Source organism: Lonchura striata, chromosome 4 (genome assembly GCF_050655825.1).
Source record: "Lonchura striata isolate lonStrDom1 chromosome 4, ASM5065582v1, whole genome shotgun sequence".
NCBI classification, from domain to species: domain Eukaryota; kingdom Metazoa; phylum Chordata; class Aves; order Passeriformes; family Estrildidae; genus Lonchura; species Lonchura striata.
Window position 1 is genome coordinate 3898475 of NC_140706.1, and position 27600 is coordinate 3926074.

A 27600-nucleotide genomic window follows, 5' to 3' on the forward strand; every position below is an offset into this window, starting at 1 on the left:
GAGAAGTTTATACAGGCAGACAGCTATTTCTGCCAATTGGAAGTATCAGTCATATCAAAGAATTAAACCACAATCATTTTAGAAAGTCAGCTTTCATTGTTTTACTTCCTATTATTTGTTATAGAGCTCGGAGGTATCAGTTGAGTCCCCTATAATTTCTCTTAAATTATTGTTTTGCTCAGACCTGCCATTGTTCTAACCTTGCTATGGTTACAACCACAGCATGTTTGTAGCCTAAATGTTCATTCAGACTGCTGGAATTAACCCAGGATTTTCAGAATTCCTAAAAATCTGTGCTGGTAGGACAGAGAACTCCTTGGCCACTCCTGAGAGTGCTTCTCCATGGCGATCTTTGGTCCCACTCACCAAAAAATATTTACTGCAAAGTAACACTGTTTTAACATTGTATTTGCAATGAGATGGAAAATAATTAATGTTCTCATGAGGTACCAGGGAATCATCAACTTCTTTGCACATGCAGAATTACTTTTTGAATGTAAGTGCCCTTTTGCACTATTGGTGTAGCTCAGAGTCCCTGTTTAGCTCCACACCTGTGTGACAGCTGAGATTTCTTTTGTTCCTGAAGTTCCCCCCTGCTTTTTTCCTTCTGCCAAGAAATGTCTTCATCCTCACCTATTAGTTTTTTACACCTACTGTTTCAAAAAGTAGGAATTTTTTATCCCTTAACACTTTTCTTCTTGTTACATATGAATTATAACCACAGTATTTATTGAAATCTGTTTGTGGCCAAATTGTAGTAGTTATGACAATGCCTTGCAGGTATTACATGCTGTCTGAACACACCAGCATAAGATATCTTCTTTTTTTCTGTCTAGAGCAACAGAAAGACATTTTATTATATTTTAGGTGAGTAGGCTGTGCTTTTAATACAGCGTACTAAAAGGCTTGGCTAAACAAAGCTGAACTCTTTATTCAACTTGCACCACAGTTTGTTCATAGGTGTATAAAGCAAAGGAATACTTTGAATTTAGATACAATATCAAATGGTTATGGAAAGATGAAGGGCAGCTATACAGAGATAATAATAAAATCACAGAATGGTTTGGGTTGAAAGAGACTTTTAAGATCATCCAGTCCCACTCCCCTGCCATGGGCATCTTCACTATCCCAGCTGCTCTAAGCACCAGTGTCCAACCTGGCCTTGAACGCTTCCAGGGATCCAGGGGCAGACACAGCTTCTCTGGGCACCCTGTGCCTCACTCACAGGCAAGCAGAAATAAATAAATAATGCGATATGCAGTTGGAAATGAGAAGGGCAGTGTGCAGAAATGAAGAGTAGCAGCACTAACCTGTTAGTCATTACAGTGGCATGCTTAGGACATAACTTGATGGAAGCTTTTGTGGCTCAGGAATTGTTCCCTTAGAGCTGCTTTTGATAAGATGCAAAAAGGAGATAAAAAAGACCAGAAAGGGAAGATGAAAGTTGCAGAAAGTTGTATATTTCACAGGAGGGTGAGCGCTAATCCTGACTAAGGTAAACTTGTTGATTTTGTACAAACGCTACATTTGCTACATTTGTTAGGATTAAATACTCTGAAAACATTTCCACACCAGCAGGCTGCTGCAGGGGCAGCTGAGGCTCTCGTTCCTCTCTGGAGCTCCAGTACTGATGGGTGAGATCCTCCAGCTGCATCAACAACACCTGAACCTGACTGAGAGCAAACTGCTGCTGAGCCCAGCCTGCCCTGAGCAGTGGTGGAAAGTAAAAGAGACAGGATTTTTTAAAGACTAGTGTAAAAAATGTTGAAGTGACAACAAAGACCAGAAACCAGTTTTTTTGTTGTTGTTGTGTTTTTTTTTTTTTTTTTTTTTTTGTATTAAAAAAGTGGTTGATAACTCAGTTAACACCATTGTAAGTTCTGATGCTCCCAATAAAAGGACATGGAATTGTTGGAGCAAGTCCAGAGGAGGGGAAAGAAGCTGCTAAGGACACCAGAGCATCTTCCCCATGGAGGCAGGTTGGGAAAGTTGGGCCTGTGCAGTCTGGAGAGGAGAAGGTTGTGTGGAGACCTCACAGCACCTCCCAGTATCTGAAGGGGCTGCAGGAAATCCAGAGTGGGATTCATGAGGAGCTGCAGTGACAGCACAACGAGTGATGGGTTCAAACTGAAAGAGGGGAAACCTAGGTTGGAAATACAGAGAAATTCATCCCTGGGAGGGTGGGCAGGCCCTGGCACAGGGTGCCCAGAGCAGCTGTGGCTGCCCCTGGATCCCTGGAAGTGTCCAAGGCCAGGCTGGACCCTGGGGCTTGGAGCAACCTGGGATAGTGGAAGGTGTCCCTGCCACAAAAGGGTCACCTTTTGGTGGAACAAAATGGTCTTTGATGTCCCTTCCAACCCAAACCACTTCATGACTCTATTCTGTTTTTAAGTTGTTGCATTGTACCTTCTTACTCTCTTAGAGGAATCCATCATACATCTAAATATATCCCTGTTGTATCAAGGCTTTGGTTGGGCAGGCTCAGCACTTTCCAGCTGTAAATGAATTTTGTATCGGGTTTCTGCATAAGAGCTCTACATCTCAGTTTTCTCATGGTTTCCTCAGCATCACACACGAGTGAGCAGTGATATCTGGTTCCAAGCAGTGGTTGGATACAGAAAGGCTTTCATGAATGTTTCCAAACACTAGGATAGGTTGAAGTCATATTTATGCAACAAAAGATCAGCTGCTCTGGAGAAATAAACTGTTGTGACCATCAGTTACCAGTACAATTGGTTGTGAGGCAGGATTTTTGTGTTCCTTGTGTTTTGAATAATTTTTTTGTTTTGGCATTAAACGAGCAGGTGGGTTTTAAAATTGCCAGCAAAATGAACAATCTTTCCCCTAGCAGGACTCTCCCTTCTCCCCCCAGCCCCCATACACATTTTATTGTTTCAGATGTCTTGTGCTGTCATCAGACAAAGCATTTTGACTTTGTGAGGGGCAGGAGGAGAGCTTTCCTGTAGTTTTTTGTTGGTTGTGTGGACAAAGCACACCTTTCCTTGAAGTACTTTACCTCTGCTGAATCAGCATTTTCTGATAGCCAGGTTTGGGGTTTTCTTTTTTGCTTTTTTTTTCCTCCTTTGGAATATTTTTTGTTTAGCTGTGCTTTTCAGCCACATCACCCCCTGCATTAGTATTCTGGTACAGAGAACAGTGAAGAGACATTTTCAACGCTGCAGCAGAGACTGCCCAAGTTTTGAGGCTTCTTAAGTAATGAGAATTGCTCAGTTAAGTGAAGCTGAATCCTGTAATATTAAAAACATCTCACAGGGATTGCATTTGAGAGGTAAGAAAAACAGTAGATTTTGTAGTTATACAAAAAAATTTCTGTGTTCAGAGTATTTTAAAGATATTTTTGTGGATACTCCAGTCTGCTGTTTTTACTGATGTTACAGTCAGTATTATATGACATTTCTTTCTCCTGTGGTCTTGTCCTTTTCTTTGAAACTTTATATTAAAAAAAACAACAAGCATATGTTACAATATGCTTAATGCAGACAAGAATATTCAAATGGAAGGCAATTTAAATGTAAGTGGAACTTAAATTCTGAATACAAAAAGTGGAAGTGGTTTTGGTCAGGGGAGGTTCCCAGCTGCCCAGGTGACTTCTGTAAATGGGGCTTAAGCTTTTAAGTTACTTAAAGCTTCTAAATGGATTTTTCACTTAGCTCTTTTCTACAACTAATCAAGCTTAATTTTTAATATGCTGTTGTTTACTAACAAAACCCACTCTTCCATATTCCATTTTTATGGCATTTCTTCATTAAAACCCATTCAGCACAGCAGGAGCAGCTGAATCTCTCAGTTCTCTCAGTTGTGTTGTAAGGAAAGGATCAATTGGAAATATTCCTTATGTTTTAAATACAGAAGCTGTGTCCATCCTGTGCAGAGCTGACAAAGCCACTTTTATCAATTCTACGTGTCTTTTCAAACATCAAAAGAAACTCCAAAAAGGCTTCTTCCTAGAGATATTACTTTCAAGTTAGACTGTGGAGTAAAGCACTTAAAAAATGGAGTAAAATGTTGGTAAGCACTGGTTTTGGTTCTGTTGGAGTTCCATCATGTCAGTGGCAGTAGTTGTGTCCTTTACAGAGGATCCACACTAAGAAAAATGAATAAACTCTTTCAAATAACTTTCATAAGAATTATTTGCAAATAGGTAATCTGAGGCACTTGTTTTTATGTAATTAGGTTTTTTTTTCTCCTTTGCTATTTCTAGAAAAAAAATTGCTGTAAGCTTCTTGGGATAGGGAAATTTCTTCTTCCAGGCTGTTCTGTAACTTTAATTCAAAGCGTTCTGTAAATTAATATTTTTAAGTAAATGAATAAATAAATCAACAGAAAATAGGTGTGATGACCTCTGCTATTAAATACTAACTTTCTTGAATGTTATTATCAGATCTTTCTTCCAGATATAAAATTACCAGCTGTGATAAGTTACTCATGGTTAATTCTTCATGATATTTATTGAGAAACTTTGTATATAGAACCCAAATACTATTTTTTTTCCGCATCTCTGTAAAAAAGCCTACTATGAAAATGGCTATTTCATTTTTTACAAAAATAGAACAAGATTGATTGTAACATTTTTATTGTGACAGACTATTTAAGTAAAATTTTGTCATCTGTTCTTGGTTTTGATAGAGAATTTATCGAAGTGCTTCATAAATTCTTATCCCATGGTTACAAATGTTGACAGTTCAGATAAGAGACTGTAGAGGCTTATAAGGAAAGGTATAAAATGGATAACAACTAAAATATGAAGTGAGAAAAATCCAGGGTGATCAGGAGAATAGTTCTTCCATTTGTAAAATATAGGAAGGATGATTACTTTAATTCTTGCAATTAAAATCCACAGGCGACTCTTTAAAATGAAGTTATAGAATAGCAAAGAAACAACTTCCATAAAAGTGCCATTTATTACCCTTTTTTCCCCCCCTTAATGGGGTCAAAGTGAAAGAGATTCATATATTTTTATTGCAGCATATTAACTCCTTTCTAATTCTTGTGCAGAAAGTCTTCAGTGCTTACTATAATCAAGTCAGAAATGCAAATGCAGAATTACAGCTGCTTAGTCTAATTTTAAACGTCTCTATTATCTCCGTCATCTACATTCCCAGTGCCTGGATGCTCCCAGAAATACTTCTAAGAACAAGAAATCCTCAGGAAGCCTGTGAATGAAGGAGGATGAGGTGGAGTAGGGAGAGAATCAGGATAAAAAGGCTCTGACAAATGTCCTGCTGCTGGGAGGCTGCAGAGTTTTCAGAGCTGTTCCTTGCCTTGCAGGGGTGGCCCCTGATCCCCCTAAAATTCAAGCTGAGTTTCATTCAGTGAGTTTTGGACTCTTGGCTTTGCTAAGTGTTGTTTCTGGGTCACATCTGATACCAAGCGAGAGCAGGAAGGTGAAGAAAAGGGAAGAACTATTTCTATCCTGGGATTTAATTTTCCCTGCATGGCTTGGGGAGTGTGGAAACTCAAAATGTCCCTCAGACATTTTTGGATGTTCCGGGCCCAGGTCAGAAGCATTTGTGACCCTGGCAGGCAGCTGGAAACAGCTGTGATTTTGGGTTTGAGCCATGGAATGAGTTACCAACTTTGGAGGTGGAACAAGCAGTCACAAAAGTTTAGATATTATAGTAGAAGTAGTCACAAAGTAGAGGGAAGAATTTTTGATTGCTTCTACAGGGGGGTTTTAACACCTGTACAGGGGGGTTTTTACTTTGTACATGGGGGTCAGAGGTTTTAAGATGGAGGGATCTGGGCCTGCCCTGTCCTCCCTCTTTCTTCTTCCTTACCTCCATGTTCTTGGTGATGTTGGCACTCACAGATTGGTTTAGAGTAGAAAAGCACCATTTAATATAGGTAATAGGCATTGGGGAAAACTGTAAACATGGAACACGCAATGTACCATATAAAAGATAGAAAAACACCATTTAATATAGGTAATAGGCATTGGGGAAAACTGTAAACATGGAACACGTGATGTCCCATATAAAAGATAGAAAATCACCATTTAATATAGGTAATAGGCATTGGGGAAAACTGTAACCACGTAACACATAATGTACCATATAAAAGAGAGCAGCAGCCCTGGGCAGGAGAGAAGAAGCAGTCGGAGTCAGAGAGGATGTCAGGGTGTGTGTGTGCCTCTGCCTGAGCTCTGAGCAAACTGCAGCAGCCCCAAAAGAAAATCTTGTAGATAACTTGCAATAAACAACCATGAGACCAAACAACAGAGGCTTTGGAAGCATGGGTTGGAGGAGAAGTTTTTCCACCACACGAAGCCTCACCTCAACCTAGGGTGGTCTTCGATGGGGGAGAGTTCTGTGCGTGGCTGATGCAGCAAACTGAATCCCTCCATGCTCTCCCACACTAGTTGCATCCTTGAACATCTTAAAAGTTGTTTTTTTTTCTTTCACACTAAATTCCAATCCTTGCATTCAGGCCTGAGCCCAGGGGATGCAGGTGAGTGTAGAGGAAGTGCTCAGGTGCTTTCTAGGTGCTAAAGAGCAGTGGGGACACAAGTCCTGAGCAGGATTGTCTTCTACTCATGCAGCATCAAATCTTATACACATTTTATCATTCTCTGTATGCTTTCCTCATCCTCTGAATAACTGAAGTGCATTTCCAAAGCATTTTCTGCAAATACTTTATGGTTTGCTTTATTCTAATTCTGTACTTACTACCAGTTTTGTTTACAAATTCAGCCTAAGAACTAAAGAATGTCTGTGTTCAGATATTTACCTTCATTTGGCTGGGTAAGAAACAACATTTTATTATTGTTTTCAATTATATTTAATATATTTAATTATAATTTCCTTAATGTGATCAGTGAAACTATCACCTTGCTTCTTGTGAAGTCTTCTTGGAACGCTAGGCAAAGGTATTGAATGGTCCCAGGTGATCTCAAACGCTGCAGCACAACCTAATTTACATGACAGAGTAGTATGGAAGCATACATTTTGTGCAAACATAGCCAAAAAGCCTTCAGAATTAATGTCTTGAAGTAGTTGAGAAAGCTGAGTGACTGTAGTAGCCATGGTAACTTTTTTCCCTGTTGCTTTTAAGTAGAAACCTCACTGATTACAAGGCTGTGCTTGAGCCTTGAGCTGGGGATCTGCTCAGCAAACTACAAATGTGGTGGCAGCAAAGGAAAAATCCCAGCTAGCTGGACAGATTGAACACAGGGAGAGCAGTGTGGATTGGATGCAAAAATAGTAGGCTTGCAAACACAATTAAGCTGAGAGCTCTAATTGTGGCAGAGATGCTTTTTTGGAGGCTCCACACTGCATGTTCTCCTTTTTTGCTGCTCGTTTTAGAACTGTTTTGGCTTGACATGTGCTGAAGCTGCACATCCCCTTTAGCTCAGATGCTGCCAGACACTGACTTTGGACTGACAGATCCTTGCAAACTTGGTTTCATCCTAAGGGTGGAGTCAGCTTAACTTTATTTTAATTGTTTTATGGCTTTTGGGTTCATGAGAGTGATGCTGAGATGCACTGACAACATGAGTGTGTTCAGGTCTCTTGTCAGCTTAATGAGTTTATTTTTGCTGGGTGGTTGACAGTCAGCCAAAAGAAACAAAAAAAAATCACATAGCCCAAGAACAGCTTCTTGGCTGGTTTTTCATAAAAAGATCAGTCAGGAGGAAGAGGAAACACTAGAGATGGGTATTTTTAATATCTGTTTTCCATAATGGTGTAAAAATGGGGATCTCTTAATTTTGCTCTCTCTGCACCATAAACACATTAGAAGTGGTGTGAGGTCTATTCTGTTGCCATGATAGCCAGAAAAAAGATTTGTGCCACCCTTGGGGTGCTGCAGGATTTGTGATGTCTAAAAGCTTTTCCTGGTCAACCCTTGGGAGATAATACACAGTAAGTAAATATAAGTTTCTTGAAACAGAGTGAGATGGGCTGTGGAATGATTAGGACATGGGTGGATCAGAAAAATCAATGTTTGAATATACACAAAAGGAACCCTTAAGGCAGACTGAAAACAGCCTTCCCCAGAGAAATACCATAGGAAATGTGTAAGGGCAAGTTCTGTTTCTGGCACCTGGGATGGGACAATCCTGGATGTGTGGATGTGTGAACAGAATGGGGAATGATATCCAGCTCAGGATATTCTGTGATTCTATAAAATAACACATTACAGTTTAAACACTTCAGGTGTGCTTAAAATTAATACTGAGAATTGCACAGACTGATTACATCTCCAAAAATTTTGAGTGACCTTCTACTCACCCCTTGGCTGGGCTGGTTCGGATGTTTCTCTTTCATTGCTGTTTTTCATGAATAAGTTGTTTTTCACTGGGGTGAAAGCAAGATAATGTAAATGAGGAAATAATTTTGAAATCACTCTTTAAAAAAAACGTGATTTTAATAATTTCCACCTAGCTTTAACTGGAAATTGGAATGAAAGTCACCTCTGGGCTGTTGCAGCTCAGGCAGGGGAAATACAGCAAAGCACAGCTGCTGTGGGACAGGTACATCACAGCAGGACTTTTAACAGCTTCAGGTACTTAGAGGTCCTTTTATTACGAGGAAAATATGTAAATACAAAAAAAGAAAAAGTCCCGTGTCTGAGCAGGTAAAGCTCCTTTATGTATTAAAATAAAACTAAAGCACCCATATTGAATCTAAAGTCTGGTATTCACTTAATCCTCCTTTTGCAGTAAATTCAGTGCTGTGAATCTGAAATCCGTTTCTCCAATTTCAAGAAATGTGCAAAACATGAGGAACACTTAATAAGGACTGAGTAGAAAGATTTATTTTACCAGGAGCCTCTTCCAGCGTTGCAGATGGTTTCTGGCTGTCTTGTCTAAGGGACTAGTTTGGGTGTTCAGATTATGCAAGATTAAATCCTTGATCCTCTGAAATTAATTACAGAATTTTCATCAGTGTTGCAAAGCTCTTACCCAACACTTCTGGAGCTGGTTCTGCCTTTGGCTGTGGATTGTGTATCTGTTTTTAAGTGTAGCTGGGGCTAGTCCTGTGTTCTATTACAGTGATACATAAATTGCTTCTATCTCTGGAAAACTCAAATGTATTTCTGTGTTACCTTGTAGAGCAGTCGTGAGCATTGATTGTGTCTGTTACATGCTTTAGAAAGCAAATGATTTATGTGAGCAGGATTTTTTTTTTCCATTTTAACATTTAAAAAAAATATTAGCAATAAGTGTCTGGTACATCAGCTCTTCTTTGCATCTGATTTCTGAGCTGCTGCAAATACACAATACATACTGCTCAACCTTTCATTTTAATGAGCTGTTTTTTGTGTTGTTGATTTAATCCAAAGGCTGTTTTTCCTCTGAAGTGAGAAGCTTCTATTGTCATGTTTGGCCAGTAGAAGAAAACATTACAGATGGATTGAGTTCCCTAAATATGACACCTGGCAGTGTTCAGCTTTGCTCTTCACTTAGGGCATGGCTCTCATGCAGCTCTGATTCTGTACAATATTCTGGGTTATGGCTCAGTGCCAGAACATTCCCCAGCCATACCAAAGCACTGAGTTACTTGAGTTTCACTGTATTTCTCCCCAGAGGTGCTGATGTGGGTGGAAGGATGCCCTGGGAGGAACCACAACTCAGGGTCAATCTTTGGTGTGGCAGGGTACATGAAATGATGGTGAAATTTCATGAGAGAACCAGTATTTTAGCAAAGTGAAAACAGAATTTTGAATGTCTCAAATTTTGGCTATTACAGACATGTATACTTTATATCCTGAATTAATTCAGGGTCTGTCTTTCTAAACACAGGGTTCTGTGGAAAACATCACAAGGAGGTGCAAGATCTGTCAAGGGCAGTGATCACAGTCACTGTGTTAGAAAGGTTTCATTTTTTTGTTCTCCAAGGAAATTTTGGTGTCTGAGAAGAAACTGTTGTGTTTTATTTTTTGGATCCCACTAAATAAAACAGATGGATTAGGTGGAGGTGTGTAATCACTTGGATTTCTTCCATCCCAGCGGTGATTCCATACCACCACTTACAGTCCTTGAACATATTTAATCACCATTAAAGAAGGTGTTGGGTTTTTAACCATATTTATCAAGATCCTCTCTTGGGAAAATGCAAAGCAAAAACTCAGCACCACCTTTTACTGAAAGGAGGTTTGGAACTAAATGATCTTTAAAGGTTCCTTCCAACCCAAACTGTTGTGTGATCCCGTGATTTTATTCTTTGAGAGAAAGAATTTTGTGGAGAGTGATTCCTAAAATTTCAATCTAAACTTCAGGCCAAACAAGTGTATGTCTATATATTTCTAAATAATGGAGAGCAAATTACATGTTAGTAATATTTTTAAAGCTAAAACCATTTGAACGTGTTTCCAGAATTTGAGTTCTGCACAATATTGTGAAAAAGCTGAAGAATAGGAAATGTTTTCTATTATGAATAAATTCTTGTGCTTCAGGTGATTTCCAGGTATCTTATGTGTCAAAGTAATGAGCACTTCCCATGCTGAATTAGTTTTTGCTAAGTTAGCTTCTTAAGCCAAAGGAAAAATTTAATTTTTAAGAGCTGCATTTCTGTGAAGGTTGTTACAAAATGTGAATCATTGTAGTGAGGCCTCAGTAAAGTGCAATCTATTATTCCTTGTGTTTTATTTCAAGCCAGCTTGAAATGTAGGGAGATGCTTTTTTGCTCTACACTGGCTCAGAGTTGCTGCAGTCCAATGTTTTCTGTCCTGGTGCTATTTTTGTTGCTGCTGTTTGTGTTGAAAGCTTGTGATTTCATTAACAGTTATTTTAAAACCTGAACAACCTGACAGAGGGCTAAATAGAGCATAATTCTGTTTCCCATGTAGATAAGCTCAACAACACATGAATAAAAATCAGGTTGGCCTCTCCTCCAGCTTCACAATTCTCCCGTGTGGCTTTGGGAGCCTTTGGGAAATGGGCCACGTTATCTTTAATTTTTTAAACAATTAGCTTTACTTTAATCCAGAGTGCATTTCTGGATGAATTTGTGAATAATAATAGTTGTGGTTGTTAAGACTCCTTTTTTTCCTGGCACTTTTTCTCTGTGTTTCTGGCATGGGGGAGTGGGTCTTACCCCATGAGCCACGTTCCCTGGGTGGGCAGCCATGCACTGAGCGAAGGAGTTAAACAATTTTTCTCAGACTTGGAACCCGTATTTAGGTTGTGTTAACCCTTGAAACCCCAAACTTGTGCCTTACATGTTAACTGCACCTGTACAAGTCATCCTGAGAGAGCCTTTGTCACTCAGGGTGTCCCAGTACAGGCTCGTGGTTGTCCTTAGAATTAAAGAACTTTGATTAAATTACACAGGCTCTCCTGATCCTTGTTTTTCTGGCCTTAAGAATGGTCTGGTGACCTTCTGCTGGCACTACAGAGAATGTGGGCTTTGTTGATGAATTTGAGATCTGCCCCTCAAGTCTCAAGCAGAGGTGCTTGTTCTACAACACCAACTTTGTTTTCTGAGGTTATCCCTGTGACATTTGTCCCTTCTCCACATGGTTCCATGCTGATACTTGTATTCATTTCATGTGATTTGCTCAATGTAAGAAAACAAGCCCGTGCTACGTTTACTTTTAAGTGAAGAGAAAAAAATGACTTTCTCTGGAATGATGACAATGAGCTGTTTATTACCACAAGCTGTGCGTTTTATTTTCTTTTACTTAGAAAGCAGTTATTTGTCTGAATTTTTGGAGTGGTTTTTAAGTGAATAATGATATAAGAGCCTTCTTACTTGAGGCTTCTTATAAATGTAGTTATTTATATGAGGAAAAATTGTTCAAGCATGGATTATTTATGTGGAGGAAAAAACTGGCTCTGGATTGATATAATTTTTCTTTCCCATCTGCTCTGAACAAATTTTGTTTTCTCTGTGAGCAGTGAGTGCTTGCTTGCAACTTTGTTTTAGATACTTAGGAAATCCTTTTAGTACTTCCCTTAATGAAGTGATCCAATTCCAACCTCACCTTTTGTTCTTCAAGGCAAACTTTGTTCTCTCATGCCTTCAAAGAAGTGTTGTGGCCTTTCCCCTTTCATTTTTAGTAGACCTGGTTTCATCAGATGGTTAAAAGGTAGAACCAATTTTTTTTTTTCTTTGGCCTGGTGATATTATCATGTTTTTTCTATATATTTTTTTTTTTCTAGCAACAGCTAAGAAGATTAATTGCACTTTGCCCCCACCCTGTTTTGATTTCACGTTTGATGCCAGTCAAAGATGGTCCAGTCCATGCCTGGAGCCTGGGCTCAGCCTCCTGAGGGAACTGTGCTGTCAATTTACTCACCGGCTTGTTTCAAAGTGGGCAATTCTGTCATTGGGAATTGTTGGTTAAAAGAGCATCCAAGCAGCCTTCCTAAAGCATTGTTAATTATTGACAGTACAGAGAGATGTGGTGGGGTTTATATCAATAAAGATCTCTCCTACCTACAGCCAAGAATGACCTAATTTATTTAATTTTTTTTTTTAGGTACACCAGCAGGAATTGTCTGTAAACAGTTTCTAAGCAACAGCTCCCTGTCCTCTAGAAAGAATGTCACATTTTATCCCTGACTCCTGGGTTTCACAGCCTTTCTGCCCAAATCTGCTCTGGTTTTAGGGGAAGGTTGGAGGAGCCTCTTCAGCAAGGATGATTCTCCCCTTTTGCAGTACCAGCACCCACCCAGGGCTCACTGAGGTGCTGGAAATTAAATCACTGTCTCCCTTCGTGCTGCTTTGCCAACAGCTTTGCTGTCACAGGCCAGCACTGTGAATTATTTCTGTGCAGCTTCATAAACATTCTGTAATGGTCAAAGAGCTCATATTTCTACTTCCATTTAAATCCAGGAGGTGACAAACCAGAAACACCGCAGTATTTTTTTTTTCTTTAAATAATTTTCTTTAAATAATTACATGATTTGAACTGGTTTTAAAGGAAAACGTGAATTTTCCCCACAGCACAACAGGTCTCTATTTTCACCAAGACTTGTGTGGCATCTGTCTCAGACTAAGGGAAGTTCAGAGGTAAAGAAAAAGAGAGCCCTTTGTCATCTGATTTTTATTAACCCCATCCCTGGAAGTAAATGTTTAGATCTGGGAGGAAGAACAGTCACAACCTCATCAGTTAGCAGAGGATGGTGGGACTTACAGAAATATTTTGCTCATTTTACTTGGTTATTTTTAATTTGCTCTGTTTTCTGCTACTGTTACATAGTATTTGAGTTTGAAAAATGGTCTTGCTGCTGTTATTAACAGAGAAGGCCTGTGGATGTTGGAACTGTTTGGATTTGAGTAATGGTTATGATTGATCATATAGGCTGTATCCTATGGCCTGATTTAAAGGAATTGTAGAGTTTATTTCTTCTCTAGGTGAGGTAAAATGATAGGTCTTGTGTTTGAGAAAAACAGAGCTCTCTGTTATGTTTCCTTTGCTATTGTGAGGAGCTGTCTAGTTTCTTACAACTCTCTTTGATTTCAAATCAAACAGAGGAAATAGAGATTTCTGCCATGTACAGCATGGGGAGTGGAAAAGCAGTGGAGGCACTTTTCTGGCTTCCATTAAGAAATAAAAATGAGTAGAAGGAATTCTAAAAGAGAGGTTAGGTGTTATGATGTGCAAGTGGAAAGCAAAACAAGAAAAAAAGTTTAAAATACCTGTCTGTTTAATACCCTAACATGAAAGTAAAAAAATCTGGAGTTAGAAGATGGATGAAACGTGAGCTTTTGAAGAACTTTTTATGAAAAGAGCAATAAAACTAAGATTTGTGATGTTCTTATTCTTAAGGGGCTGCTAGGGTGGCTTCCTGTCAAATACCATAAAAACAGGCTGATGAAAGAGCGAGAGTAAATTCTGGTTTTTACTGTTTTCAGCGTTCTCACCTTCTCCATTACATTTTCACCAAGAGTAGTGTATCATCATAAAATTCAGACTGAAACTGAGCTTTTGGGGCTTTGTGCCTTTCTGTTCATTTCTTAGGTAAAGAAAACAGTAATCTCAGGCAATCCCTGCCAATATTAGGCTGATATTTCCCTCTAGCTTTGGGCCAAATTTACCTGATTATTTGTCTTTCATGTAGAATAATTTCTCATTATTATCATTATTTCTCTGTTATTATGTGAGAAATGGATAAATCCCACTGAAAGAATGTCTCTGTTACGTAAATATTTCACTGTATACTAAATATTCTTTACTCTAAAAGGCAAATTCTTGCATCTTTGCAAGCTCTGGGTTTATAGAAAAAACTTTCTTTTCACAAGCAAATGATTTTAGCTTTGTTTCCTGCATATAATTAACAAAATGTTTGAAGATGGAAGGGAGTGAATCATCTCGTGTGGAGAATAAAACCTGATAGATTTGTGAATGAAATCCAGCTTTGTGAAGTGGAGCATGTAGTTTATTATTGCTGCTTTTTGGGGTTGTTTGGGTTTTTTTTTTATTTTAGTTTATTTTTGCTTTTAACAGATGTGTGAGGAAGGTTTTAATTAGACTCGGGAAGTGCTGTCTTATACATTTATAAATCAGCAAATACTTGGATGAATTGAATTCAGTGGAACTTTAATATGGCTGGGAATATCTGCCTGAGATGTTTTGAAGAATTTTTGGAATTGCCTCCATTGTCTCTGTTTCAGGAGCTTTGGTACCTAAACACAAACACGTGGATGCCCAGGAAGTTTGCAAGTGAGCTGAACACTGAAAGTTTGATGGAGTTTCTTGACTTTTATGTGTTAGAACAAGTGTAGGATTTTAGCAGAATTGTGGCTTGGTCTGATGACATCTCTGGTATGCCAACCTCTGCCCAAGTGTGTGTTGTACAAAGATTTCTGCAACTCAGACAATACTGAACATGCTGATCACAGGGCAAGTGAATAATAAAATCCTTCCTTTCTGTGGTGGTGCTGGAAACAAGAGGATATGTGTGGTTTGATTGATCCCTGGATATTCCTTCCAGCCCCTAAGAACCAACTGTTCATGGACTCCCTGAGTCTCAGGGCAGCAACTGGACCAGAGTTTTTCATTAAGGACAGAAGTGTTATTGTTGCATAGATTCCCTCATTCATGTTCCCTTCACTTCTGAAACATCCTGCAGGGAACAGACGTTGTCTGTTTGATGGTTTGAGACCTGATGAGTGAAGAATCTGAGGTGTATTTGAGTTATGTCCCACTCTGTGCCATCTGTCTTCACACAGAATCATGGAATGGTTTGGGTTGGAATGGACCTTAAAGATCACCCAGTCCCCACCTCCTGCCACAGGCAGGGACACCTTCCCCTGTCCCAGGTTTCTCCAAGCCCCATCCAACCTGACCTTGGTCACTTCCAGGGATGGGGTGTGGTTTAATCACATTTCTTCTCCATGATTTATTTAAAAATTGAATAATCAGGTTTGTTTAGTCTCTCTTCCTATGGCAAGCATTCCATTTCTCCTGTCAGGGAGACTCTGTCGATCCACCCTCTGCTTCTGCCAGACCTTTGTGGAGATGGAAGGACATGAGGATTAAGAGTGTAGCTGTATAATAGATAGTGACATACAAGTATTTTGCATTTTTTTCCTGAACAAAACCGTGCTGAGCTTTAGTTTTTCAAAGGGCTCTGTGATCAGTTGCTATCTTCAAGCCAACCATTTGGAGTAAAGTGGAGTTACTTTTCCCCATGTTATTCCCACATTGTTCTTCGTTTTATGCACTGGTGAAAAATACATTTTCATTAGCCATTTTTGCCCCTGGTCACTGAGCTTGGTAATATCTGCAGTCTAAGCAGCGAGATTTATGATGGAGTGTTCTGCTTTATTTATTTATTTATATTATTCATTAGAAATAGTCTCTTTACTCCTCACCTCCTTTTTCTCCCAAAGTGGTGACAGGAATTCTTTCTGGGGACTGGTGATACTGTACAAGTTACAGTTCTGGGGACTGGTGATACTGTACAAGTTACAGAGGGAAGATGTGAGGTTGTGCTTTACTTTCCAGAAAACTCAGAATCCAATTAAATAAAGGAGTTAATAGTTTTAACAGGCTGTATAATTATATTGCATGGACTGAAGTTCTGCAATGAAGTAGGAAAAGTTCAGAGAGGATGAAGCAGAATTTGTCTGAAGACAACTTCACTGACATTTGATGTCAGGGATCACAGGAGAGGAAAACTTGGTTTTGAATGAGTTTGGGACTAAAACTGCTACTGTTGAAAACATCTAAAACAGTGATCACAGAAATTTTGGTTCAAAGCCTTGTAGGAAGTGGGGGGAAAAAGACAAATTCACCATGGTAGTGTTTAATCTCCAAAGAGAACTACATATACAGGGAGATATGATTAAAAGGCAATTAAAAAGAACACTCTGGGATTTTGTTCTTGAGAAACTTCACAGAATCATAGAATCATTTAGGTTGGAAGAGACCTGGGAAATCATAGATTCCAACTATTTCAAGGAAGTAAGGAAAAGAAATAATATTAATTAAAAAAGAAAATGAGGAAAAGACAATGAGGATTCAGGACAGCAGCAAAAGCTACTTTTAGATAAGAGAAGTTTTTTTAAAGAAGTATCATAATGTGCAAGTATTCAAAGCCCAAAATGTTACACGGGAGGCCAAAAATAATTCTGCAGAAATGCTCAAGACGTGAAAAGCAATTATGAATCTTTTTCAAGTGCTTTGGAAGCAAGAAGTGTTGCAGAGAGTTGGCAGCCAGTAGAAAAAGGAGGTAGGAAAGGTAAAAGGCAAAGAGAATGAGGTCCAGAAGAAAAAAACCAGTGAGAGTCTGAGCATCCTTTTGGTGAAACAGCCTCTGAAGGGGGTTCCCAGGGAAGCTTCCCGAAAAGACAGCTGAGACTGAAGTGTTGGTTAAAGGTGTCTTGCAGGAAACAGATACAATGAGTAATATTATGTCACTAAAATTGAATTTCTTTCTAGCTCACCATGCACTCATGGTGGGTCTCACCCTTGTTGCCCTGTCTGATACAGCAGCTGCCTCGGGGGTCAGGTTCCAGAGCATTGATTAACATTGGCTGCTTTTTGCCAATTTCTATTACTACTTAATATATTACTTTTTTTGAAAAGGTGCCAGTTTTACCTTTTTTTTCCTTTTTTTTTCCTTTTGTTTTGTTTTTGATTTTAAACCCTGTCCTTTTCCATCATAACCCTATATGAAAACTCTTTGTATGCCACCAAGGTGCCTGTAATAATTGATTTACCTGATAGCCTGAAAGTTTCATTGCCTCTTTTGAGTTTGTCTGTGTTCCTTTGTTTTCTGAATCTTCACAGAGATTATTTTTTTCAGATACACTGATCAAAGATTCACTATCAAGATGAAAACTGTATATGAAAAGTTCCTCTGTGGAAAAATTAATCTGATGTTAGGAAAATTACTTTTTTTGAAGGACTGGCATTCCATTGTCACCTCTTCTCACATTTCCTTTAGCCTGCAAATACTAATCACTTGTTAATTAATCCCATCAGAATGCAGGTTTTTATGTATTTATGCAAGAAATTACTGCTTGTTTTAATGTTGGAAAAGAAGAAAATGCATTTTCTGTCTTTCTGTTTGACTTGGGGGATTTTCAGTTCCAGTGAGAGTCAGACTGGAGAGGTGTTCTGAAGACTGAAAACCAGATTAGATGTGTTGGTTTCCTCTGTGGTCAGAGCACAGAGTGATGGTAATTGTTTGGGCAGGTTGCAAACAATTCAAAATACAACTCTGCAGTTACTGTACCATTTTGTCTTGGATTTCCTGTAAAATCTCTCTCTCTCTATATATATATATATATTTTATTCTGAGTTGGTACTATTCCCTTCTGTATTGCTTCTTCAGATTCTTCTCAGATCCATTAATGGTGAAATCAGTTTCCTTCTGAGAATAACACCATAGCACCAGTGAAAAAATACTTTAAAACTCTTTAAAATGCCCTGCACTGAGCCTCATGTAATAAGTTTGAAATTTTTTTTTTGTCATTTTGGGAGCAGGTAATCTTAAAAATTTCCATAATAATTTTGAAATGGCTGCTTAGAGGATGTGGCAGTGCAGAACCACAAGCATCTCAGATTTATGTCATCTGACCATATGGATCTGGCTGCTGCTTTTCCAGAGGAGTGAGTTTTGAGGGCTCTCAGTGAAATAACCAACACAGTGTCTCTCACTGTGTAGTCTGTAACCATGTGTGTTTATAATGTCTCTTGGTTCAAAACGTACAGTAGTAGAGTGATGGATATTTTAAAGATCAAGCACTGTTCTTCAGACCTCTTTATGTAAGAGATATAGAAAAATTCCACATTTAAATGCTATTTTTTTATCTTGGTGTAGGGATTTTTCTAAGTTTTAGAGGTCAGCCAGGTTTCTTTCCTCTGTGGAGTTAGGACAAAACCAAGTAAGCTGAGTAACTTCTGTGTATTTGTCTCATACCCCACTGCTCTCTCCTTCCCAAGAGCAGAGATTTGTATCTGGAAAGCCAAATATTTTCTCTCTACCATTTCCTAGAGTGCTTTCCCAAGACAAATGCTGTCCTGCTTTGGGTACAAATGGATAGGGTCAAGGCAGTTTCTAATCCATGACAGCTCCAGATTTCTTTGAAGTCCATGGGTGTCCTGGGCATCCTCTTCCAGGCTCAGCAGAGGGGATGTTTGAACAGCTTCCTCAGCACAGCAGACTTCCCACCAACTCCACAAAGTGGCTGCATTTCTCTCAGCTGTTTCAAATTCATGTGCTCCCAGCTTATTAAAACTGTTTTTTCTCTCCTTTCTCTGTGCTTGTGATTCTTTCACCTTCAGTCAGTAGTAGGAAATCCTGTGTAGATTGAAAAGGCTGTAGAATCCAGATGTCAGTCATAATGCCTCAGTCTTCCTTCAAATCAGTTGTTTTCAAAGGACAAGAAAATTGTTCATGATACGTAGATTTAATGAAATCACACTGCTCATTGCGTTTATGCAGGTTTGCCTAGGGGTGGGAATAAAACCATGATCAATTTAAACATAGCATCAGTTTCTGTTCAGCCTTACTGTAAAAAGGATAATAAGGTTTTCATTACAGCCTTTGCTTTTCCAGAGGTTTATATCACCTACTAATTTACTCATTATAAGAACATTACATGGAAGGTTCGTGTACTAATCAAATTCCATTTGCAGAAAAATGCTCTCCAAACAGCCTTTCCACCTGCTCTGGAAAACAGGTGGTTTGCAAAAATTGCACTTCCAGAGACTTTGGTTCAGAGAGAAGGGAATGTCAGATCAGGGTTCTCCCTGTTGTGGTGCAGGAGCTCCCTGGTTTCTATTCCCGTGTTTCATCTCATCCCAGGACTTTTGCCATATGAGAAAATGCTCCAAGGCTGGAGCCCCTCTGCTCTGGAGGCAGGCTGAGAGATGGGAATGTTCTCCTGGAGAAAGGAAGGATCCAGGGAGAGCTCAGAGCCTCTTCCAGGACCTAAAGGGGCTCCAGGAGAGCTGGAGAGGGACTGGGGACAAGGGATGGAGGGACAGGACACGGGGAATGGCTCCCACTGCCAGAGGGCAGGGATGGATGGGATTTTGGGCAGGAATTGTTCCCTGTGAAGGTGGAAATCCCTGGCACAGGGTGCCCAGAAAAGCTGTGGCTGCCCCTGGATCCCTGGAAGTGCCCAAGTCCAGGTTGGACAGGGCTTGGAGCAATCTGGGATAGTGGAAGTTGTCCCTGCCCATGGTGAGGGAACTGAATGACCTTTAGGGTTCTTTCCAACACAAACCAGCCTGTGATTTCGTGAACATTTGAACATTATATCAGCACTTCCAGACTGGATTACTATTTCAAGAAAAGGAGAAGGGGATGGGGAGCAAGAGAACTTCCCCTTGTTGGTTTTTGATGGTTTCTGCAATGGTTTTTATGATTCTTTTAGAGAGAAGGGATGGCTGGGGTGTCACTTATTGCAGTGCCTTTGGTTATGAGTCTTGGGCAGTGTTCCCATTCTGTTTGTGCCAGGTGCAGTGTAAATACCTGGCAAAAGCACGCTCAGCCTCTCTGCTCCAAGTGAAAGCTGGATTTTTGCAGATGCAGTGCAAACAGAGTTAGAATTGGTTCCCAGATAAAGCTTTGTGATACCAACCCATCCCAACCCAGCCAGTGCTGAGTTCCCTTCCTTGGTGCAGCCAAGCCAAGCCCTGGGAGGAGGCTGAGAGGAAGCAATGAGGGAACAGACCTTGGGAAGAGTTTCCTTGCAGGTGTCAAGGCCAGCCTTTGAGAGGGTGTAGTGTTACCTGTTTAGCAGTTTGGTCAGCTGCTTTATGGGCTGTTTGGAGCTGAACTCAATGTCTTGTTGCAGAAATCTTATTTTCAGTAAATTCTGAGCTCCAGGGCTAAGTCAAGCAGCTGCTGTGGATGATTCTCATTCTGTGCTCTGTCGTTTGTGCACAGTTGATGTGCACTAAATGAACTTTCATTTTAGAAATACTTACTCCAAACCTGCTTGTTTTTTTTTTTTTCTTGGTTTCACTCAGTTTGTTCTTCACCTGAACAAGTCCTTGTATGAGCAGAACTGGGAGCAGAGCATGTGGATGGGAAGAAGTGGTGAGGAATAGGTGGATGCTGCTGAAACCATCAGTGCTGCAGCAGGGAAGGCTCATTAAACTGCAGCCCAGTGGGTGTCTGAGTGAAGTTTTGAAAAGCTTTAAAAGTGAAGGTGAGCAGAGTGATGCAGAGAGGTGATTTAGTTCTTGGGAGAAGTTTGAGAAAGCACTGACTTTACAAAAAACCTGAAGTACCTTTGTAGTAGTTTTCTGAGTGCATGTGGTGGAATAAGATTGCTGTTAACAGAGAGTGCAGACAGTGAGGTGCAGGATGATAACATCAAGAAGAGGAGGGGGGAAGCATAGCTCCAGGTAGAGGGATGAGTCAGAATGTCACAAGAGCAATATCTTGGAAGATTTAAGTGTAGGTTGGATTGCACAACATAAGAAGAAATCCAAAAATAATACCTGTATAATGGGACAGAGGGATAATAATTTCATTTTTGACTGGGAGTATGATTTTCTAGATAGAAAGTTTAGAGGCCACATGACTTCCTTCTGTACCTCTTGTTTCTTGGGAACTGCTCTAAAACCTGAGCATCCAGACTGAATGCACCATGGCAATTCTGTTGCTTTCCATATGACCTTTAAAACCTTTTAGTCACTCTTTTCCACACTCTTCCCACTGCCTTCAGAAATAGTTAATTTTGTTCTTTCTTTTTTGTTTTACTTTTTTTTTTTTATTGCACTGGTTTTCCATGAATGATCCCAATTTACCAAATAATCAGATTTTGTGGCTGAACTCTTCTTAGTGCTCACTTTATCCTTGTGGTGGTTGCGTTTTCCATCACTTTACCTGTTTTTTTCCTTTTTCTTCTTTGTTTTTTAATTCTTTCTTCTGTAGAAAATAGAAGATGCTTGGGAAAATATTTTATTTCAAGTAATGGACAGCCAGCTTGAACAGGCTGAAAATCTTCCTTCTGAGGAGTCTTAGCAACATTTAAGCTGATTTTCTGCAGGCAGATGGATAATGGATTGTGTCAGGAAGATCTTTGTGCTCGTATCAGGTAGTTAAAGTATTTGATTTGGTCTTGTTAGTCCTGGTGAAAGAAAGGTAAAGCAGTAAAACATTATTTGGAGTGGTTATTTTGGTCACCTGAGTGTTGATGTAAGTCTTTGGCAGTTGTTCCACATTTGATTTGGGGGTGCAGATGTTCTTCTATTTTTTTGTAGCAGTGAACATAGTTTGTTGATTTTGGGGAGGGCAAATATTGGATGAATAAGCTCTATATTGATACTTTAGAACAAGAGAAAATTTACTGAAGAGTTTTCTACAAGCTACCTGCAATACTAAACATTCTTTCTGCATGGATTAAGGCTGGAGTCACAATAAAATCAAAGTTTGAATGGAGATGTATGTAAAAAGTAATCAATAATTTCAGTGTTTTACTTCAGTTGTTTATTGCTGCATTCAGTGTTAATCCAAAGCTGGACAAAAATATCAATCATCATTAAATCTATTAATTTCTGCCCTCGTGCATGCTTTTGAAGAAACTCAAAGCTATACATGGAAGTTGGCACAGAAAATCATGAAGTGGAACATATTACATTAACATTTGATATTAAACCCTCCTCTCCCTTAGTCTGGGATGCCCTATGCATAATTTCAGGAAAAATTTCAAGCAGAACATGTTTGTATGATGGGAACTTAGACTCATTGCAGAGATTAAACAAAGGTAGAAGAATTCAGATGTTAAACGGGGCTGAAAATGCTTCTGTAGTCAAAATCTGTGTTTTCAGAAATTATCATATTTTAGAATAATTATATGAATTAGCACATTTAAACATTTTCCATTTTTAGGGCAATAAAAGTGTAGTCAAGCTCTTCCATGGTGCCGTTGTGCTATTGAAAACTTTTCTCAAACACTTTAAAAGTCAACAGTATACTTATGATTTACAAAAAATAAGCAAATGACCAAAAAACTAGAGAGACAATTTGCATAACATTGTTGTAAATGTCTCTCTTTATAAAAGAAATAATTACTGGGTTGAAAAGAACTACTGGTTTGCCTAAATGCTGAATTTCCTTTTTGTACAATAGACTTTATGTGGCATGAAATCTTAAATGATTGAGAAATCTCATCTGGGACCTGCAAAGGCGAAGCTGGAATAAAAAGACAGTTCTAGAGACAGTGATTTCTTGATTTCCTTCATGGAATTATAGAACTGTTGAGATTGGTAAAGATCTCTGAGTCACTAAGTCCAGCCATGGATTTGATGGAAAATTTATGGTGAATTTGAACTGTGGGGTTGACAAAGGAAAAGCCTGGGCCTGTTATTCTATGCAAGAAATAATTGCATCTGATGTATTAAATTTTTAAAATTTGGAATTTAAAAAAAAAAGGTGTTTTATTCCCCCCTTCTCTTTGTTGTTAAAATAGATGCCTCTAAGCCCTTAGAGTAATAGCACTTAATGTAACCAGGAATTCAAACCAGCAAGTTCATTAGATAAGTTCCAGTTCAGTGGCACCTGAAATTTCCTCCCAGCTCTTCCTCCACCAGTTCAGTTCTGACTGAGGCTAATAACAGTTTGCTAATTTGTTCACACCAGAATAAAATAAGAAACCAGAAGCTGCCGTTTGCAGTTAACCTGTTTAGTCCCTGTGTTTCACTGCTGAAGTTCAGGCACCGTTTGTGGTTCACGTGCTGTTCTTCAAGTGAGCAATGGGAGCAGCTTGGGAGATGCAGCTTTTTGGGGTTCCTCGAGGGTGAAAGGGATGTTCAGGCTGCACATGGGAAGTGGGGCAAGAGGACAATCCCTCCTACATCTACAAAACAGCAAAGCACTGTTTTAATTAGCATCTCTTAGATGCAGGAAATGGAAATGTTAAGTAGCCCAGCACTGCAGTGTATGAAGAATTGTTGATAGGTCATAGGATCATGGAATGGTTTGGGTTGGAAAGGACCTTGCAGAACATCCAGTTCCACCCCTCCCATGTGCAGGGACAACTTCCACTGGCCCAAGTTGCTCCAAACATCATCCAGCCTGGCCTTGGACACTTCCAGGGATCCAGGGGCAGCCACAGCTTCTCTGTGCTCTCTGGTCCAATGCCTCATGACCCATTTAGAAATTTATTCCTAAAATATAATCTAACCCTTCCCTCTTCTAGTTTGAAGCCATTCCCTGTGTCCTGTCCCTCCATCCCTTGTCCCCAGTCCCTCTCCAGCTCTCCTGGAGCCCCTTCAGGCCCTGGAAGGGGCTCTGAGCTCTCCCTGGATCCTTCCTTTCTCCAGGAGAACATTCCCAGCTCTCCCAGCCTAGCTCCAGAGCAGAGGGGCTCCAGCCTTGGAGCATTTTCTCATATGACAAAAGTCCTGGGATGGTATGAAATGTGGGACAGGATGCCCAGACAGTTTTTCAGCATGATGTTCCTGTGGCAGCACTGACAGGCTGTGCTGAACACGTTCTTGCTGAGATGCCAGCGTGGAGTATATTTGGACTATCAACTAGAATAAAAGAAAATAATTTCAGTTGCATCTCTGATTAGATTTCTGAGCAGCACATCCAGCTGGTTCTGCTTTAAGAAAAAGAGATGGCTTGCAATGTGTTTTTTGGTTTTTATTTATTTGGATTAAATTTTGGGCTGTAGCCAAACCTAGTTGTGTTAAATTTTGTTATTTGACTATGGATATGAAGGTGATGCTCTTGGAGAGTGTCGATCAGAAATCCGTAAGTGATGTCACAAATTCTGGTTTCTAAGAGAAATGGATGATAATCACATGATCTTTTTTTAGGTGATATCACCATTTCCTGTCTAAAAAAATATAAAAATTTAAAGTATGTATTTTCATGAGACAGCTTTTCTAGATAATTTGCTTAATCTGCCCCTCTTTTTCCCTGTATGTATAATTATCATCATACTATTGCCAGCATTATTTAATTTCTGTAATTATCAGTATTAAAATGAAAAGCCTTGTTTTTTTTTTTTTTTTTTTGTCAGGCTCTTTAACTGAATTCTCCTCTGACAGATTTCTCTTTCCTCTTTTGGTCTGTTTATTGAAAAGATTGGCAGTTCTGTAGAATATGAAGTTTTTAGATGCACAGTGACTTTCATATATTAAGGAAAAAAGTAATTAACACTATTTTAGTTGTGATTATTCCTGTATCATTCCAGTTTCAGAAATGGGATATTGGGCATGTGATTTATGTTACTGTGGCTTGTCGTTGAGGGGTGATGGGTTCAGATGTTCTGGAGTGCAACCTGCTCCAGAAATCCATCCTCTTTTCCAACACATTTGGAAAATACGTGGGATTTGTCATTTCTACAGTGTAGAAATGTAGCTTGAGATGTTTTATTAAACTAGGAGATAAGGAAAATGGGAATTTGGAGAAATCAGATGTGCCTCTTTGTTTAGTAAGAGGTGCTGAGTTGACAGTCCCTATTCTGGGAAGTGAAGGTGCTTAGGCTGAAAGTTGGAGAATTTTTCCTTGAGGCAGAGGTTACAATTCCAACCACATTTGTGTGGCAGCAGCTGTCTGGCCACAGAGAGAAACAGACAACTTTCCCAGGCATCCTTCTGGGAAAGGCTGTGAGAAGATCAGAGAAAAGAGTGAGAAACAATTCTGAAGTTGCTGCAACTGGTATTGTGAGCATGCAGAATGTGTTATGGAGATTTGTTTACCAAAGGGTGGTTTCTTGATTAGCCAATGGTGATGGTGTTTGGATTGGAGGACAAATTAGGTCCAGCTGTGTTGTAAATGTCTATATATATGGGTTTCTTAATAAAGAAATCCTCAGCCTTCTGTAAGACATGGAGTCTGTGTCTATTACTTGGTGGGGACCTGCCTGTGCTGACACATTTGTCCCTCAAGTCCAGCTCAGTTTTCAGATCCCAAAAATTGACTTCCCCCCTAACTGAATCTACTGACAAAGCTGCCTGGAGGATATCATCCCCACCCCCACCATTTTAGGTCAGAGGGATTTTTCTGCTTCAACCCTTGGAGCTGCTGAACCTCTTGTTATTGGAAGTTGGATTGATCGGTCCTTTTCTCCTTCCTGCACGTTCTGCTTTAGGAATTCACTGAATTACTCCTGTTAAAATCTGTCCCCTCCTTGCTCTCTGAAGCAGCAGTGACCAGGGCAGGGATTGTCCCCCTGTACTGGGCACTGGTGAGGCCACACCTTGAGTGCTGTGTCCAGTTCTGTGTCCATCATGAGAGGAGAGACATTGAGGGGCTGGAGCTGTCCAGGGAAGGGAACGGGGCTGGGGAAGGTCTGGAGCAGCTGAGGGAGCTGGGAAGGGGCTCAGCCTGGAGAAAAGGAGGCTCAGGAGGGACCTTGTGGCTCTGCAGAGCTCCTGACAGGAGGGGACAGCCGGGGGGTCGGGCTCTGCTCCAGGGAACAGGGACAGGAGGAGAGGGAATGGCCTCAGGCTGGGCCAGGGGAGGTTTAGATTGGACATCAAGAATAATTCCCTCATGGAAAAGTTGTTAAGCATTGGAATGGGCTGCCCAGGGAGGTGTTGGCATCTCCATCTCTGGAGATGTGCAAGGAAGATCTGGATGTGGCACTTGGTGCTTTCCTGGGGAATGGCCACAGTTGGACTCCGTGATCGTGGAGGTCTTTTCCAATCTAAATAATTCTTTGATTCTTGTGATTGCTGTGCAAACCAACCACAATCCACAGGAGGCAAAGCACAAATGTCACCCCAAGGAGCCAAATTCAAATTTACAAGGACTGAAAATAAAGGCCAGCAGGGAGATATTTTATCCCACCTTTCCTCTGGAGGCCTTATACATGAGGAAGATGTTGAACTGTCCAGTTGGAATACATTGCTCATCTTTGTCTCAGTTTCATCTTGCAGAACTTCCTAAGGAAGTTCTGTTACATTTGAACTCATTTAATTCCAGAATGGTTTCAAGTGACTGCTTTAGAACTACATTTTAGAGTCATAAAGTATTTTTTTTTTAATTCTTTTTTTGGAAGAAAGATAAAGGTTGAAAATAACTGTAGACACTAGCCTAGACTGTTGAATAATGTTTGGACAGAACAGAAGTAAATTGTGAATATAATTATTTTCCTTGAAAATCTTGAAGCTGCATTTCATAGAGATACTCTTAAAGTTAAAGAATAATAAAGAAGTCTTGCCCTATCACTGAGTGGTTATAGCATCATTATTATTTCACTGTATCTTTCTTTCTCACCATATATTTCCAGACAACACAGAGTGGATAAAACTTTTTAATTTCACTTTGTTTAAGTTAATTATATTACCAACATACACTATTTGTTCTATGTTTGATACGGAACACGATAGCCCATTTGTATGGAAAGGGAAGTAACAGATAGCTATGTGCTTCAATTTTTAATTATTAGGTAGTGTAAAAGAGCACAGGAATGCCACATGCAAATTGGTATCACATAAGCACACGCTGCTGGCAGCCACAACTGAAATTTGAAAGGCCATCAGCACTTGTCTGGAATTTTTTTGCTGATGTTTTAGGCAGTGAAGCTGTGTCTTAAACACTTTTTGCTCTGTTTTGCTGTGGGGTAATTTGTGATCCACAAGGCCCAAAACTGAAGCAATTAGAGTGGGGAAAGACCTATCAGATTTTATGGCTCATTTTTTTGACAATGCAGGATTCTTACCCCTTCAACAATGTTGTCAAATGTCTGTTGTAGTCACAAATGATCTTTCCAAAAGTTTTTTCCCCAGTTCCTAAATGCAGATCACCATAGGAAAGGCATCCCGTATCTCAATTTTTGTGGTTTCCTTGTTTTACTTCTCATTCATATTAAAGAATTGTGATTGGAAAAAAATAAATTGAAGTTTGTTCCATTTTCCTCCTCATCAGTTACTTTTCTAAAGGCAAATCATTCTTCTTGATCAGTGACCTCTAAAACTAGTTGATTTACATTTAAATACAATCTGTCATTTACATTTCTAATAAAAGGGGAATAAAAGGGCCACAATATTCACGTTGAAACATTAGTTTTCATCTATCACTGTAAAAAAAAAAATATTGTAAGCATCATATCTATAGAAAATACTAACATTAAAATTAAAATTACAAGTCAATACTTGATAAATGACATAATATTGCTATATTCTACATATCCTTTGTGGTTTTCCCCTTTGCCTGCTTATGAGCCGTTTAAATTCCTTTGCCTAATTTTTAATTTTTTAGAA

General features: G+C 39.5%; 1 protein-coding gene across 3 annotated transcripts in view; it reads left to right on the plus strand.

Annotated features, from left to right (window-relative positions):
- CTNNA2 (catenin alpha 2) overlaps nt 1-27600 on the plus strand; it is a 475172-nt gene that overhangs the window by 3165 nt on the left and 444407 nt on the right. The window contains exon 1 of one of the 3 annotated variants that reach the window (XM_021535753.4): nt 2629-3289. The exons of the other annotated variants lie outside the window; for them this stretch is intronic. Coding sequence (XP_021391428.1) covers nt 3217-3289 — 73 coding nt within the window. The 5' untranslated portion in view covers nt 2629-3216. Of the gene's footprint in view, nt 1-2628; nt 3290-27600 lie in introns of those variants that run through there. 3 annotated transcript variants of the gene reach the window in all.